Genomic DNA, 17,632 nt, shown 5'->3' on the forward strand with positions numbered 1-17,632 from the left:
ATTCATACAGGTAACCCAGGAAAACTTGCAATATTCTCTCTCTCTCTCTATATATATATATACATATATATGTCTATAATAAAATAGAAGCCCAATATAAAAATAAATGTGCATGCACATAAAAGATACAGCTGTAACGCAGTGTCTTCATTCATTTACATGCATGCATTGAACAATTAAAAGTACAAAAACACTTTTGATTTGAAGCTTGGTTTGTGTGACATTGATATGGCATCCATTCGAGGCGCGCCCTCTGATCCATGTTTTCTCGCGCTCACGTGCCAGCGCGCTTTATTACTGGATGCTGCTGAGAAACAGACTCAGTCACAGACTGAGCATTTGCATCTGGTCAAACTTCGCAGCAAAGCAGACCAGAGTGTTTTGGGATGGTATGCCTTTCTATGTTGACGAAGAAGCTTGGAACAAGTGAGTATGATATTCTACAGCGATATGGGTTGTGCAGAATATTGATCAGTTTGTTGCTGAAGTTTGGGTTCTGTATATAAGGGCTGTAGCCTATAAGGTATATAGAGAGGAATAAATGCATGTGTATTGTATTGTATACTGTATTTTGATGTTGTCTTTTTAGTTACAGTATTCCTCAAGTAGGCTATTTACAGAATATAGGCTATAATGCGCCTCCACACACACACACACACACACAACGTCTTGCACCATTAGAGAAAATCCCAATATTGCTTATGTTGCATTCGTGTCTGATTTAAACCTGCTACAGTGTCTTTACAATTGATAATGTCAGCATAACAACTTGGTTTGGGAATTTCTTTTTATTTAGTTTTTAATGACTGCAGCTTGAGCTGCATGAACTCCAAGATTGTGTTAAACCTGACGATAGTGTTCTCCAGCATGCTTCGAGAATCGTACAAAAAGCATCATGTGCTTCAGTGGAAGACATCAAAAAACATCACAGAGTAGAGTAATGTGAGAAATGTTATTAGTAATCCAGAAATAGCAACATTTGAACTTTGTTTAAAATTGTTCGAAATCTAGACATTTGCTACATTTTAACAACCTATTATAATTTATTTATCTATATTTTCACTGTGTGTCCTGTACTGTATATAAATAGTATGCAATAAATATACAATTCAAAAGGTTTTTGAATGTTTTTGAATGACGTTTCTTCTGCTCAACAAGGCTGTATTTCTTTGATACAGTAAAAATAGTTATATTGTGTAAATATTACAATTTAAAATAGTTGTTTTCTATGTGAATACAGTGTAAAATCTAACTTATTTCTGTGATGCAGCGCTGTATTTTCAGCATCATTCCTCCAGTCTTCAGTGGCACATGATCCTTCAGAAATTATTCTAATATGCCGATTTGCACTGTAAAAAATAAATCCGTAAAATAACAGAAACACTTGCAGCTCATTACATTATCCATTAATTCTGCGGGCATTTCTGTTAACTCTAAAACACAATGCAATGAAGTGCGAAATTAAAAATACTGTGTGATATTCAAAACACCTGTAAAAAATATGGAAAAATTCATTCAAATTATACAGTATATTGTGCCCTATTCTTACATATTTTTTTTAGAGTGTGGTGCAAATGATTTTCAGGGCCACTGTAGTTTTGTCTCTGATTCCTGTGGTTTTCCACTGAACAGGATGAAAAGGGCACGATCAAAGTGTCAGAGCTTGACCCCGTCTGAGGGCAGAAACAAGAGACACAGGAGTGTCACGCCAGCATATGTCCAGACGGGCTCCTCCGCCTCACAGAGACCCACAGAGGAGACATGGGGCAGTCTGCCACATCATGTGGTCCTGCACATATTCCAGCACCTGTCTCTGGTGGACCGGGCCCGAGCGTCTTCTGTGTGTCGCAGGTGGAACGACGTCTTTCACATCCCAGATCTCTGGAGAAGATTTGAGTTTGAGCTGAACCAGCCGGCCACATCGTACCTGAGGTCCACACACCCAGATCTCATCCAGCAGATCATCAAACGACACGCTCAGCACCTGCAGTACGTCAGCTTCAAGGTACGTCGGTGTAGAAACACTCTTAAAAATAAAGGTGCTTCACGATGCCATAGAAGAACCTTTTTGTCTAAATGGAACCGTTAACTTCTGAAGAACCTTTCTGTGTCACAAAAGGTTGTTTGTGGCAAAAGAAGGTTCTCCAGATTATAAAAAGATAAGAAAGAGATGGTTCTTTAAAGAACCTTTGACTGAATGGTTCTTTGTGGAACAAAAAATGGTTCTTCTATGGCATCGCTGTGAAGAACCTTTTAAGCACCTTTATTTTTAAGAGTGTGGGGTGATATTGTCACACCATACATGGAAATGATCTGTGTACAGTGTGTGGAACAGAATGACTCCATGAAATGAAACCATGTGCATTAACACTGCAAGATGAAATTAAGAATTTTAGGCTCACCAAGGCTACATTTATTTGATTAAAAAAATACAATAATATTATGAAATATTATTAGAATTTTAAAATAATTTTTCTTTTTGAATATATTGTAAAATGTAATTTATTCCAGCGATCACAGCTGAATTTTCAGCATCATTACTCCAGTCTTCAGTGTCACATTATCTTCAGAAATCAGTCTAATATGCTGATTTTTTATATATATATTTTTATATATATATAAAATGTTGGATTCTAATTTCTATTTCTGTTTTTGTGATTTTTTCCCCATGCACCATTCAGGTTGACAGCTGCACAGAATCTGCAGAAGCAGCCTGTAACATCCTCACACAGCTGGTGAACTGCACCATTAAAACACTGGGTCTGATTTCCACAGCACGGCCAAGCTTCATGGACGTGTCCCAGGTACAACAGAAACTTGTTCACCCTTAACATACAACACTCACCAGCTGAACATGACATCAAGCATCTGTTTTAAACCCTGTCACTAGCTGAAAAACACTAGAATGTCACAGCTGTCAAACATGGGATTGCTTTAGTGTGTAATTTCATCCTCCACAAAATCCTGACAGTTTGAAACACGGCATAATAACCAGCATTGAAAGTGACAAGTTGAGGCTCGTTGTGGCTTATTTAGTCACAAAACATTTAAAAACAAAGAACGCCTGACTTCTTTATTTAACTACAGACTTGATGGAGGGAATTTACAGGGTTAATCAGACAATAATGTGACTTCCAGCTGTCTCTGCTGTTTGTGTCCTTTCTACTGTCACACTAAACAACATCAGGGAAGATCTGGATGAGTCAGTGCCCTCACCTGGAGGCTCGATTATCCTTCGGTCGTCATTTCACTTTGTCTAGTGTGCTTTGTTCAGGTCAGGGCAATTTTCTCTGTGGTGCCTTCTCGAAACATTTAGACGAGGACATAATCAACAGTAAAAAAAAAAGAGCATAACAGCTGGTTCCAGAAGTAAATACTCCATTCGTTTTCTCCATAGGGAAAATAATTTTTAACAAGAGCTTATAAAGCTTCAAAGAGTGACCTACTGTGAGCTTCGAGGCCGTCTGTTCACAATTATTTAAAATAATTGTGTTTATCAGCTGAATTACCCATGATGCTCTAAAGAAAACTCCACCAATCAGACCCACAGTTGGTTTGCTGGCTTCCATGGCTGTAATATGCTGTGTTTTCCACCAACTGGCAACCCAGGGTGTCTAAATCCTATTGGCTAAACTGGCAGTGGGCGGAGTCACACAGACCAAAACAAAACCAGACATTCTGACACAGAACACACATTTCAGAGTAGAATAACTGACTGTAGCATTGTTTTTCAGGGAAACAAGAATGTGAACGAAGCATGTTTCCTAAATATCTGCAAACATATTATGGTATTTCTATGCTTTAGTACAGTCAGAAAATACCTACAGCACTTAAGTCACAGTCTTGTATCTTTGTCTTTTTGTCTGATTTTCGAATACTATTTTTGCTTCAAATAAAAGTTGTGTTTCAGTTATGAGCCTTTCTTTAACAAAGGCTTTAAAATCCTTACTGGGAAAAAAAATACTTCTAGCGCAGCTGAAAAAGTGGGCAGACACTGATATACTTTATAAAAACAAAGCAAATCTAACACGGTCCAAGAGTTACACCAGACGATAAAGTTCCAGAAGGAGCAGCATCTATTGATCTGAATGGCTCAAAACTAGTGTTAATGGATGGACTTACCATTTAAACTAATCAAAATGAGCTTGAAATGAGTCTGTTTTAGTCACTACTGAGCTCAGTTAAATTAAAGATACACAAACAACATATGAATCGTGGTTTTCAGTGTAGCTACTGCATTAATGTAGTTTTTTAAAGCAATGTAAAAATGCTCAATAAGATTTTGTTTTCATAAATAGTATGTTTAAGTATTAAATGTAATGATGCATTTGTGGTTTTATGTTGATAGTTCTGGATATGTTTGAAAATGAACCAGCATGTCCGCAATACACACAGCAGCATAGCAGGGTGACCTCAGTGAAATAATGAAATGACGCTTGATGTAATGGTTATGAGAAACCCACGGCTCTGACTTTGCCTGTCTTGTCTGGTCTGTTCTCAGTCACACTTTATCTCAGCTCTGACGGTGGTGTTTGTGAATTCCAAGTCCCTATCCTCTATAAAAATTGATGACACACCGGTTGATGACCCTTCCCTGAAGGTACTGGTGGCCAACAACAGTGACACGCTCAAGCTGCTGAAGATGAGTAGCTGTCCTCATGTATCTCCTGCAGGTCAGTGCATCACCGTCTGAGTCACGCCAGATCTAATATGAATATATCAACTTGGTTTCAAGTCAACAAGAAATCCAAATTGACCTGTTTGCTTTTTAATATACACTCCTGGGCTTATTGTGCATGAGTTTATTCATCTAATTCGCTTATATGTAATTGAATATAAGCTAATATAAGTCATGCCACTGAGGTACATACTTTAAACTCACACTTCAGCATCGTTTTTTATTAATCAAATGTTTTTATAAATTTGTAACGCCACGCCAGCAAAGGGAGCCCTCACCTGAATACTGACTGCATGCTCCCTCTGCTGCTTCTACTTCCACTTCCTGTTTGGTACTTTAAAAGCGATCACCATGTGCTTCCACCTTGCGAAGTATTGCCAGTTTCACCTGCCTTACCGAGCGTTTTTCATATACCCTGTCTGATTACCTGTTGCCGTCTTGTTTTGCCTCTGGATTATCGAGTTTACGGATCGCCCCTTTTGGATTGTTTGCCAGTGAGGACTGCTTTATGGTTTGACCCCTTTTGCCTGCCTTTGTCTTTTGCTCTCTCGATTTCCCCTTCTTGCTACGTTTGTTTAATTGGACTGATCACCCGGTATTGACCCTCTGCCTGCTTTATCTCACCGCTGCCTGGAATACGTTTATGTTGCATCTGCCTTAGACTGCCTTCTGACACCGACGTCCTACCTGTTTTGTGTACTCTGCTTTTCTTAATAAACATCCGCAAATGGATTCAACTTCTGCCTCAGCGTCCCCGTTACAGAATACTTCGCCTACAATGAATCCAGCGGATGTTTCTAACCTCCAAGCGGCATTTGCTTATCAAGGAGAATTATTAAAGAGCTATCAGGAACAACTCAGCAAACTCCAGTCCGTCAACGAGCACCTAACACAGTACATCCGATCGCTACCTCCTCCCACGCCTAGAACGGTAAGCTTTGCTCTCCCTGACAAGTTCGATGGTACTGCTGAGTTATGTAAAGGATTTATTCGTCAAGTTAAGTTATATTTCGACCACCAGAAAGACAAATTCGAAACCGAAGAAACAAAGTGTGCTTTCCTTATGACACTGTTAACGGGCAGAGCCATCGATTGGGCTTCAGCAGTGTGGGATGCGGACGTTCGGTTCAGATGCTCAGTTAACTATTTCATGGACCAACTCTGTGAGGTGTTTGAATATCCCGCAGGGGGCAGGGATGTTTCGACACAATTGATCGGACTTCAGCAAGGTGATCGTACAGCTGCGGAATATGCCATTAACTTCCGAACTCTGGCTGCTCAAAGTGGATGGAATGATGTCTCATTGAAAGCTATGTTTTTCCACAGTCTTAATCCTGCTCTACAGGCTGAACTGGCTTGCCGCAAAGAGGATTTGTCCTTTTCTGATTTCGTCTCGCTCACGGTAAAGATTGATAACCTCATGAGACAACACTCCAAACCCAAACCTGAAAGGAGTAACCCCCGTAAATTTGCAATAGCACCAACACCCATATCTTCTCCACGGGAGGAACCCATGCAGATCAACATTTCAAGATTGTCAGCGGAGGAGAAGGAAAGACGTCGCACTAACAACTTGTGTTTCTACTGCGGGGGAACAGGCCATCGCAGTCTAGGATGCCCTCAGAAACGTCCATCCAACACCAGGGTAAATATTAACCACTTTGCCTTACTTACCAACCGATCTCTCACCTTTCCCATTACCCTAGAAAATGATACTCTGTCTCTTGAACTTACTGCCTTGATAGACTCGGGAGCAGCGTTAAACATCATCAACCGGACTGTGGTGGAGGAATACCAGATCCCCGTTCAACCTTGCACACCCCCCATAAAGATCAAAGCCATTGATGACGCCCTCATCGGAGAAGGAATCACTTATCAAACCAAGACACTCACACTCAAGGTCGGCCTGCTGCACCAGGAATCTATTTCATTCTACGTCGTTGACTCTCCCAAGCATGAGGTAATCTTGGGATTCCCCTGGCTTTCGATTCACGACCCCGACATCTCCTGGTATCATGGTGAGCTAACACATTGGTCCGCCTTCTGTCAAAAGAACTGTCTTTCCGCAAAACCCCAACCCTGTTACACCACCACGGTAGAAAGTCCCCTCACTCACAAGGACGTTACCATTCCATCCTGCTATCACGACGTATCTGAGGTGTTCAGTAAGACCAAGGCAGCCCAACTTCCACCACATCGTCCCTGGGATTGTGCCATTGAGCTCCTCCCGAATGCCATGCCCCCTAAAAGTAAAGTTTACCCCCTTTCACAAAAGGAAAGTCAAGCCATGGAGGAATATATTAACGAGGCTCTAGACTCCGGATTCATACAACCTTCTACTTCTCCCGCGGCAGCAGGGTTTTTCTTTGTCGAGAAGAAGGACGGAGGACTAAGACCCTGCATAGACTATAGAGGCCTGAATAATGTCACAGTTAAATTTCGTTACCCCCTCCCTCTAGTACCCTCTGCCTTAGAACAGTTACGTGAAGCCACCATATACACCAAACTTGACCTACGAAGCGCTTACAATCTCATTCGAATCCGTGAGGGTGATGAATGGAAAACCGCCTTCCTCACCACTAGGGGGCACTACGAGTACCGGGTGATGCCGTATGGGATGGCCAACTCTCCAGCTGTGTTTCAGTCGTTCATCAATGAGATCTTCAAGGACCTGCTCAACAAGTATGTGATCGCCTATATTGACGATATTCTAGTATATTCCAAGACAGAGGAAGATCACGTTGATCATGTACGTACCGTCCTATCAAGACTCCTACAGAATCAACTGTATGTAAAGGCAGAAAAATGTGAATTTCACGTTCGTCAAACCTCGTTCCTCGGGTACCATATCAGTCATCAAGGGGTTAAAATGGACATTTCCAAAATCCAAGCAGTCGTCGAATGGCCACAACCCACCACAGTAAAGGAGTTGCAACGGTTCCTGGGGTTTGCTAACTTTTATAGGAGGTTCATCCGTGATTACAGCATGATTGCAGCCCCCTTAACATCCCTCCTAAAAGGTAAACCATCCAAACTAGCATGGACCGAAGCGGCCAGTCAAGCTTTCGTCTCCCTAAAAGAGAGATTCACCTCGGCCCCCATCCTGAAACATCCTGATCCAAATTTGCCCTTTATAGTGGAGGTGGACGCTTCTGATTGTGGTATAGGGGCAGTCTTGTCACAGAGACACGGTCAGCCAGGCAAATTGTTTCCATGTGCTTTCTTCTCCAGGAAACTGACTCAGGCAGAGCGTAACTACGACGTGGGGAACAAGGAACTTTTATCAATGAAAGCAGCAATTGAGGAGTGGCGACATTGGCTTGAAGGTGCCACTCACCCCTTCCAAGTAATCACAGACCATAAGAACCTAGAATACATCAAGGGAGCGAAACGTCTAAATCCAAGGCAGGCTCGCTGGGCACTCTTCTTCACTCGCTTTCAGTTTACGGTAACCTACAGGCCGGGCAGTCAGAATAGTAAAGCGGACGCTCTCTCACGACGCCACGATCCTCCTATCGAACAACAATCCCCAGAACCAATACTTCCTCCCACGGTTATCCTGGCTCCCATCTCTTGGGATATCATGGAGGAGATTCAGCGTGAGCAACAGAACGAACCACCACCCACAAACTGTCCCCCCAACCAGCAATTTGTACCAAGTACTCTACGGAATCGAGTGATGCAATGGGTGCATTCTTCCCTAAGCTCCGGGCATCCAGGTATCTCACGTACTCTCCATTTAACTAAGAACACATTCTGGTGGCCCTCCATGAACAGAGATGTAACAACATTTGTGAAATCATGCTCCCTCTGTGCTCAGTCTAAGACCCCCAAAGAATTGCCCTCTGGTCTTCTACGCCCACTCCCCATACCACAACGTCCATGGTCACACCTATCCATCGACTTCATCACCGACCTACCACCCTCCAACGACTTCACAGCAATACTGGTAACCATCGATCGATTCTCCAAATCCTGTCGTCTCATCCCCCTAAAAGGCCTGCCCTCTGCCATGGAAACCGCTCTTGCTCTCTTCCACAATGTGTTTCGCATCTATGGCCTCCCGGAAGACATAGTGAGTGATAGGGGCACCCAATTCACTTCTCAAGTATGGAGGGCATTCTGCAAACAGTTGGATATTAACGTGAGTCTGACTTCAGGATATCATCCTCAAGCCAATGGCCAGGTGGAAAGATTGAATCAGGAGATTGGACGATATCTGAGAACCTACTGTAACCGTGAACAACATAGATGGTCGGAATTCCTCCCATGGGCAGAATACGCCCAAAACTCGCTCACCCACTCGTCTACAGGTCTCACCCCCTTTCAGTGTGTCCTGGGGTTTCAACCACCGATGTTCCCGTGGTCTGGCGAACCCTCCTCGGTTCCAGCGGTCGATGACTGGATAAGGCGTAGTGAGAGGGTGTGGGACAGTGCTCATGTTCGTCTTCAGCGGGCTGTTAGGACACAGGAAATACAGGCTAACAGACGACGCCGTCCACACCCTCCCTACCAACCTGGGCAACGGGTCTGGCTCTCCACTCGGGACATCAAATTGCGGCTACCCAGCAGGAAGCTCTCCCCAAGGTACGTCGGTCCTTTTAAAATTCTTCGTAGAATTAATGAGGTTACCTACCAGTTAGAGCTTCCTGTTAACTATCGTATCTCTCCCTCTTTCCATGTCTCCCTCCTGAAACCGGTCCACCCGGATGCTGACCCCGGCCATGAAGCTCCAGAACCACCGCCACCCTTGGACATTGACGGGACTCCCGCTTACCAGGTGCACGAGTTGCTGGACTCGCGTCGGCGAGGGGGTCAGCTCCAGTACTTGGTGGACTGGGAGGGATATGGACCTGAGGAGAGATCGTGGGTAGCCGCCCGCGACATCCTAGACCCATCACTCATCGAGGAATTTCATCGAGCCAGACCCGACCGACCTGCACCACGACCACGGGGGCGGCCACGTCGAGCTCCGGGAGTCGCTCCTAGGGGGGGGGATTCTGTAACGCCACGCCAGCAAAGGGAGCCCTCACCTGAATACTGACTGCATGCTCCCTCTGCTGCTTCTACTTCCACTTCCTGTTTGGTACTTTAAAAGCGATCACCATGTGCTTCCACCTTGCGAAGTATTGCCAGTTTCACCTGCCTTACCGAGCGTTTTTCATATACCCTGTCTGATTACCTGTTGCCGTCTGTCACGTTACAGAAACGAGGTCTGGGTCCAAGAATGCAGGAAGGTGTCTTTAATAAAACAAACTAACACAAAGGCCAACACGGCACAATAAACAGAAACCAAAACATAACATAAGCCGATCTAAGAACATGAAGCAGGACATGAATCACGGGTAACAAACATATAATCAAAGCACACAGAGTGGTGAGAAGGCGGAAGCTATATAGTCCGTGGTGATGGGGATCAGCTGTGGGTGTAATGATTAGCCAGGTGTGTGCTATGAAACAGGTGTATGCGTGTAATCCTGTGAGTGGAGTCCGGGAGGAAGGGAGATGGCGACCTCTGGTGGGGAAGGGCAGACCTGCAGTCCGGCCTCGTGACAGTACCCCACCTTAAAGGAACGGCTTCCAGACGTTCCCCAAGATCCAACAGTCCGGAGGGGGGTGAAACAGTGAACAGGGGGAGGGATGGCGGGCCAGGTCCGTGTGGGGGCAGAGGGTCTGGAGATGGAGGCAGCGCAGGAAGCCAGGGCGGGTCTGGAGGAACGGACCAGGGGGGCTCCAGCCCAACAGGAACCCCAGGGCCCAGCCAGGGTGGGGCCGGAGGGACAAACCAGGCAGTGAGTTTAAGAACGGCCTCTGTGGCCGTGACAGGGCAGACAGTGAGTTCAGGAACGGCCTCTGTGGCTGTGACAGGGCAAACAGTGAGCTCAGGAACGGTCTCTGTGGCCGTGACAGGGCAGACAGTGAGTTCAGGAACGGCCTCTGGCAGGGTAAGGAGCTCGAGTGGAGCCGGCAGGGCAAGGAGTCTGGGTGGCGCCGGCAGGGCAAGGAGTCTGGGTGGCGCCGGCAGGGCGAGGCGCTTGGGTGGCGCCGGCAGGGCGAGGAGTCTGGGTGGCGCCGGCAGGGCGAGGAGTCTGGGTGGCGCCGGCAGGGCGAGGAGCACGGGTGGCGCCGGCAGGGCGAGGAGCACGGGTGGCGCCGGCAGGGCGAGGAGCACGGGTGGCGCCGGCAGGGCGAGGAGCTTGAGTGGCTCTAACACGGCCTCCTGGCCAGCAGTGAGCTCTTGGGAGGCCTCCTGGCCTTGTGAGACGGAAGCCTTCTTCCGTCTCTTCCTCCGTTTCCGGGAGCGGGATGCCGTGGCATACTCAGCCTCCACAGTGGGCGCCGCTGCGGCATTCTCGGCCACCTCTGGGGGATAGAGAGCGGCCACCACCGCCTCGGGGGCGCTGTGCACGGCCACCGCTGCCTCGGGAGCGCTGCGAGCGTGCCCCGCCGACATCTCCGCCGCTAACTCCACCCTGAAGGCTGAGCCGCTCACCTGAAGAATCCTGTCGATGTAACCATCCAACGACTCCTCAGGGTCCCAGTATGGTGCTCGGGACCTGAACGGCTCAGCTAGACCACTCCAGAAAAAGACCACCAGACACTCCTTCTCAACGGTCGACTGCCGAGCCAACCCGATGAACTCCTTGGAGTAATCCTCCACGCTCCGATCCCCCTGGCGCATGTTCAATAACCTCCCCGCTGGACCCATCTTTGGTGCTTTGATTCTGTCACGTTACAGAAACGAGGTCTGGGTCCAAGAATGCAGGAAGGTGTCTTTAATAAAACAAACTAACACAAAGGCCAACACGGCACAATAAACAGAAACCAAAACATAACATAAGCCGATCTAAGAACATGAAGCAGGACATGAATCACGGGTAACAAACATATAATCAAAGCACACAGAGTGGTGAGAAGGCGGAAGCTATATAGTCCGTGGTGATGGGGATCAGCTGTGGGTGTAATGATTAGCCAGGTGTGTGCTATGAAACAGGTGTATGCGTGTAATCCTGTGAGTGGAGTCCGGGAGGAAGGGAGATGGCGACCTCTGGTGGGGAAGGGCAGACCTGCAGTCCGGCCTCGTGACACCGTCTTGTTTTGCCTCTGGATTATCGAGTTTACGGATCGCCCCTTTTGGATTGTTTGCCAGTGAGGACTGCTTTATGGTTTGACCCCTTTTGCCTGCCTTTGTCTTTTGCTCTCTCGATTTCCCCTTCTTGCTACGTTTGTTTAATTGGACTGATCACCCGGTATTGACCCTCTGCCTGCTTTATCTCACCGCTGCCTGGAATACGTTTATGTTGCATCTGCCTTAGACTGCCTTCTGACACCGACGTCCTACCTGTTTTGTGTACTCTGCTTTTCTTAATAAACATCCGCAAATGGATTCAACTTCTGCCTCAGCGTCCCCGTTACAAAATTATTCCACACAGCCTGCAAAATTCCTTATAAACCTATTTATTTTAACCACAGCACTTCTTCAGCCATACTGTATAATATCATATCGTTGTTGTTTGAATGAAAATAAGTAACTTTGCAAGTTATGGCAATGTGCAAAAAAAGTATTTCAGAGTCTCATCTCTTTGAATGGTTGATAGCAACTTTAAGGTCAACTGAAAAAAGTAACTAACCAACCTAAGCATTTCCGTGAAAGCTTGTTTCCACCACTGAATAAAAATAAAAAAGGTAATTGCGCCTTTTTAACTCCCAATTTTGACTTTTTGTCTCAGAATTGTGATATAAACTTGCAATTATGAGTTATGAAGTCAGAACTGCATGATATAAAGTTGCAATCGTGTTACAAAATCAGAACTGCAATATATAAACTCACAATTGTTAGAAAAAAGTATTTTATATAACGGAGTGTCTATTTACACTAAGTGCAAATAGTCCATCTTGTTGGCAAAGGCTATTTCACTAACTCCGCCCACTAACTTGTGATTGGGTTAGTCAACATTAAAAAAAGAAGCGCATTTTACATCAGTTTTAGTGGCGTAGATGGTAAGGCGCACGCTTTTTGACGCGATCGACCCGAGTTCGATCCCACCTTTTGCCAAACATTTTTTTCTCCCTTTTCAAATCTCATATCGCATCAGAAATGCATTTATTTTCAATAAAAATTAAGGAAATAATCAAAAAGTTGAAAATAAAGTATTGGGTAGGGTTAGGGTAGGTGTAGGGAGGGCTTTATTGTCCCAATAAGGTGGCATCCATTTAATAAATTTGAATTAAAATGATAATTTACACTCAGTACGTTATTATTGCGTACTGTTTTATAATGTACTACAATACTGAGGTGCAGATAATTGCCACTATTTGCAATAGCCTAAGTAGTATAAATAGCAGAAAATCTAGCTATTTTAACATAGTGTAAATAGAACCTATAGCTATTTGCACTTAGTGTAAATAGCATATCGTTAAAAAATACTGCTATTTTCACTTGGTGTAAATAGAATCCATCGCTATTTACACTTAGTGCAAATAGCCGCTGCCTTTATATAAACAGGGATGAAGACGTGAAAAGCGGAGGAACAGACAAGCCGATTCATTGAGTCATTTACGCTAGAACCGCTCCGACTGATTCAAACACATGACTTCGATCAATCAGTTCAAGCGATTCACTAGCAAACACAATCAAAAAAGCCATTCATTTTCTAATTGTGACCTCGCTTGTAATGTAATTTAAAAAGCAACTGTATTGATGGGTGAAACGGAACGGAACTCCAAGACTTCGGTGTGGGTTCGCGAATCTTTAAAAAAAAAATATTATTAAACAGTAGAAATCATCAAACCATTAAAGGTGCACTAAGCGAATTTTGCCAAAGCACCAAAACAAACACGCCCATACCCCAACAAGACCTCGCCCCTATTTTGATAGCTCTGTCCCACATATACGTACACAACCCTGGCATAAGGACGATCGCAGAAACAAGTGAAGATGACACACAAGCATATTCAAACTAAATATTTTATCTGCCATCTATAATCGATCTGCTAATATCCATCCTGTGCACTCAAATTGAGCGCTCTCTTCTCTCTATCGTTACAAGACACGCCCCCTTACTGCTGATTGGCTGCAAGTGTGTTTATGGACTTGGTCCGATACTGTGGTCAAAAGCGTTTTTCAAATATCGCTTAGTGCATCTTTAAGGCAGTACAGTTATAAAAAAACAAAGAAAAAATTAAGTATACACAAATACAAATCCCTTCAGAAAATTAACAGTGGTTTTACTATAGTGAAAGTGTAACCATGTCAGTTTTATACAAATACCATGGTTAAACTATGATTTGTGTAACAAAATCCTCTTTAACTATAGTTTCCAAAGTCAGACATCGCTTGTTAAGATTTTCAAGGGTGTAGAGTTTGGTAGAGAGATGATATGATGTCCCTACCAATATCAGCCACTACTAAATTGTCCCTAGCAATAATTTTGATCAAACAATTAAATGTCTGTTGTCTGCCGTTGTAAGCAATGCCAAAACCAAACCTACACTGGTTGTTGATACTGATTTGATTTGATTGGTAACAGCCCTACAGTGTCTTCCTATTCAAATTTGATTAAATGTAAGAATTCAACACAAAAGATGATGCATACAATTAATTAGGTTAGAAAAAATTGGTATCCCATAAAAGGTAAAAATAAATTTAAGTTAGAAATTTAAGTTATAAGAAAAGTTAATTTCTGTTACTGCTGCAAACTAACCACTACACAGAATATGAATATTTGATTTGGGGTTTGTTTTCAAATTTCAATGTAGTTTTGTTATATTTCAATTTCACAAAGAAACTTGCAGCAATAGCCTAATAAAACGACACCTTTTCATTTACTGTATAATGTCTTCAATCTCATTATGGTAAAAAAAGAAAGAAAGAAATCGTGAATCAAATCGAATCGTGAATTGAGTGAATCGTTACATCGCTATTGGGGATTTAAAAAAAGCACTGGGTGGATTTTTATTATTATAGGGTGGTTGTGTACACACACTGCCAACACACATTTCAGTTCAAACAACTTGTAAAAGTATATTTATACATCATATGAAAGCTGAATAAATAATCTTTCCATTGATCTATGGTTTGTTAGTAGAGGGAAATATTTGTCTGAGATACAACTATTTGAAAATCTGGAATCTGAGGGTGCAAAAAAATCTAAATATTGAGAAAATCACCTTTAAAGTTGTTCAAATGAAGTCAATAGCAATGCATATTACTGATCAAAAATGAAGTTTGAATATATTTACGCTAGGAAATTTACAAAATATCTTCATGGAACATGATCTTTACTTATTTATTTTTGGCATAAAAGAAAAATGAGTAATTTTGATCCATACAATGTATTTTTGGTTATTGCTACAAATATACCCCAGCGACGTAAGACTGGTTTTGTGGTCCAGGGTCACAATTTTGCATCTGATGACCCCTTTATGTGAACTGTAAGGTGTAATCACCTATTCTTGTTTACCTGTTCCTTCTCGCTCATCCAGGCATCCTATGTGTGGCCGATCAGTGTCACGGCCTGCGTGAACTGGCTCTGAACTACCACCTGCTGAGCGACGAGCTTCTGCTGGCGCTCTCCTCCGAGAAACACGTCCACCTGGAGCACCTGCGCATCGACGTGGTGAGCGAGAACCCGGGCCAAACGCAGTTCCACACCATCAAGAAGAGCAGCTGGGACGCCCTCATCCGCCACTCGCCCCAGGTCAACATCGTCATGTACTTCTTCCTCTACGAGGAAGAGTTCGAGCCCTTCTTCAGTGAGGAGACGCCCGTCACGCACCTGTACTTTGGCCGGGCCGTCAGTAAAGACATGCTGGGCCGCATCGGGCTGAACTGCCCGCGTCTCGTGGAGCTGGTGGTGTGCGCCAATGGGCTGGAGCCGCTGGACGAAGAGCTGATCCGCATCGCTGAACGCTGCAAGAGCCTGACGGCTATCGGCCTGGGCGAGTGCGAGGTCACCTGCAGCGGCTTCATGGAGTTTGTGAAGATGTGCGGCAGCCGCTTGAGCCAGCTATCCATCATGGAGGAGGTGCTCATCCCCGACAACACCTACAACATCGAGCAGATCCACAGCGAGGTCTCCAAACATTTGGGCCGGATTTGGTTTCCTGATATGATGCCCACGTGGTAGAATCGCAGCCGATACATCAAAACAAATTCACTCTAGACAGTGTCGCCAAGTCTGTGGTTTTCCCGTGGAATTGGGCTACTTTAACCACGTGTTGTTTTTATGTCAGCGGGTTAAAGCGACCCCATTTAGCCCCTGTAATGCGAATTTTACCACAAAAAAAGTGTATTTTATCCCCGGAATGCAGTTGTTACCGGGGGACCCCCTCCGTTATTGGGCTAGTTTTGAGTAACAATTGGGTGGGTTTTGTTTTAAAAACCTGGCAACCCTGACTCTAGACTACCTGTGTAAACCAACAGTCTGCAAAGCCACTGGAAGGCAAGCCTGCAACCTTTAGCCGAAAAAGCGTAACGGCTAATGCTAACGCTTTTGCTTCTGGCAGTAAGCAGGAAAGGAGACCAGAGGCTGTTTTTTGAATGGATGTCAACGGAGAGGCTTCACTATGCTGAATAAACAGCTTTTTAGGGGAAACAGCTTATCATTTAATGAACGACAGCCTATCAGCTAATCTTCAACATGTTTAACACTACAAACACTTTTGTATTGAACTATTTTTCGAGTTTTTTACACCAAAAAATATGTCGTTTCATAAGAGAAGTCACTGACTTTTTGCGAAAGGTGGGAGTCAGTTTACGGCACTCCTCATTCATTTCTATGGTATTAGTAAGGTAACTGAGTTTCGCACAACTTGAAACTGAAATTCAATGACGTCAAGGCTTTAATGTGATTGGCTATTAAGGCACATGATCCAAGTTGACCGTTACGCTTTCTCCAATAGTAAGTAATACAGACCCTCTCATCTCCCTATAGTAAAACAATCTCTGGTAGAATCGCAGCCGATACATCCAAACAAATCCACTCTAGACAGTGTTGCCAAGTCTGCGGTTTTCCCGTGGAATTTGGCTACTTTAACACTGTTGCCGCAGGTTGTTTTTCAAGTCAGTGGGTTGAAGCGACCCCAATAACGTAATATTTCCCCCTGGGATATGAATTTTAACAGGGCAACCCTGCCAAAAAAAATTATTTTTACCCCCCGGAACCTGATTGTTACCAGGGACCCTGAGTAGCAATTGGGTGGGTTTTGCTTAGAAAACATGGCAACCCTGACTCTAGACTACCTGTGTGCACAGCAGCCATTAGACAGAACGGGGTAATTAAAATTTAGCATGGAAAAGGAACATCTGGATCAATAGTGTGGAGGGGCTGCTGTAGAAACATGATTTGTGATTGGATCTCAGAGAAGGGATTTGAATGCAAAGTGTTTACAGTTCCACACAAGTGCACACATGAGAAACCGTGGTTCTTTATAGGAAACTCATTGGCACAGAATGGTCCTCTGGGACTTGTTAAAGAGCTTGTATTTTATGGCTTAACCTTCTTTTGTTGGCTGAACAGAATAGGGCTGGGCGATAAACGATATCATATCGAGATCGCAGTAACATTTCCGTCAATAATAATAAGCTCTGGACATTTTTATTCATTATGGATTAATCTAACAGCAGAAATAAATGTGACAGCAGCAGTAAAATGAGTAAAATACAATCAAATGTGTATTTGATTGCATTTTAAACTGTTAATAATTCATTGCATTGGACATCATTATGATACATTTGTATTGAATCATCCAGAAAAATAAAATAAATAAATAAAATGGGAAATTAGAATTTAGGGGAAAACGATGGATTTTGATGCAGCCCTAAAAATTAAAACGTCGCTCTGTGGAGTTTAATGGTGAACAAACGTTATTTTTACATTTATTCTCAAGGTCTGCCAAATATGTGAATGGCATTTCCTTCCCCGTTAACAGTAACACTTTAACACTTAATTT

The 17,632-nt window shown here is 43.9% G+C and overlaps 1 protein-coding gene across 1 annotated transcript; it reads left to right on the top strand.

Moving 5' to 3' along the window:
* The first annotated feature begins 328 nt into the window (after positions 1-328).
* Positions 329-17,432, top strand: LOC306883143 (F-box/LRR-repeat protein 3-like). Its single transcript, XM_079438255.1, has 5 exons — positions 329-426; positions 1,633-2,005; positions 2,682-2,804; positions 4,502-4,673; positions 15,164-17,432. Exons 1-5 carry the CDS (start codon positions 392-394, stop codon positions 15,805-15,807), a joined length of 1,347 nt encoding a protein of 448 aa, XP_079294381.1. The 5' UTR covers positions 329-391; the 3' UTR covers positions 15,808-17,432.
* Positions 17,433-17,632: the final 200 nt, after the last annotated feature.

Source organism: Barbus barbus (genome assembly GCF_936440315.1).
Source record: "Barbus barbus genome assembly, chromosome: 17".
Lineage (NCBI taxonomy): Eukaryota > Metazoa > Chordata > Actinopteri > Cypriniformes > Cyprinidae > Barbus > Barbus barbus.

Bases quoted from the DNA above. Each gene is read 5' to 3' on its own strand.
- LOC306883143 (XM_079438255.1), top strand. From the start codon at position 392: ATGCCTTTCTATGTTGACGAAGAAGCTTGGAACAA. The intron at 2,006-2,681 runs GTACGTCGGTGT...TGCACCATTCAG, and splicing joins TGCAGTACGTCAGCTTCAAG to GTTGACAGCTGCACAGAATC. The intron at 2,805-4,501 runs GTACAACAGAAA...GTCTGTTCTCAG, and splicing joins GCTTCATGGACGTGTCCCAG to TCACACTTTATCTCAGCTCT.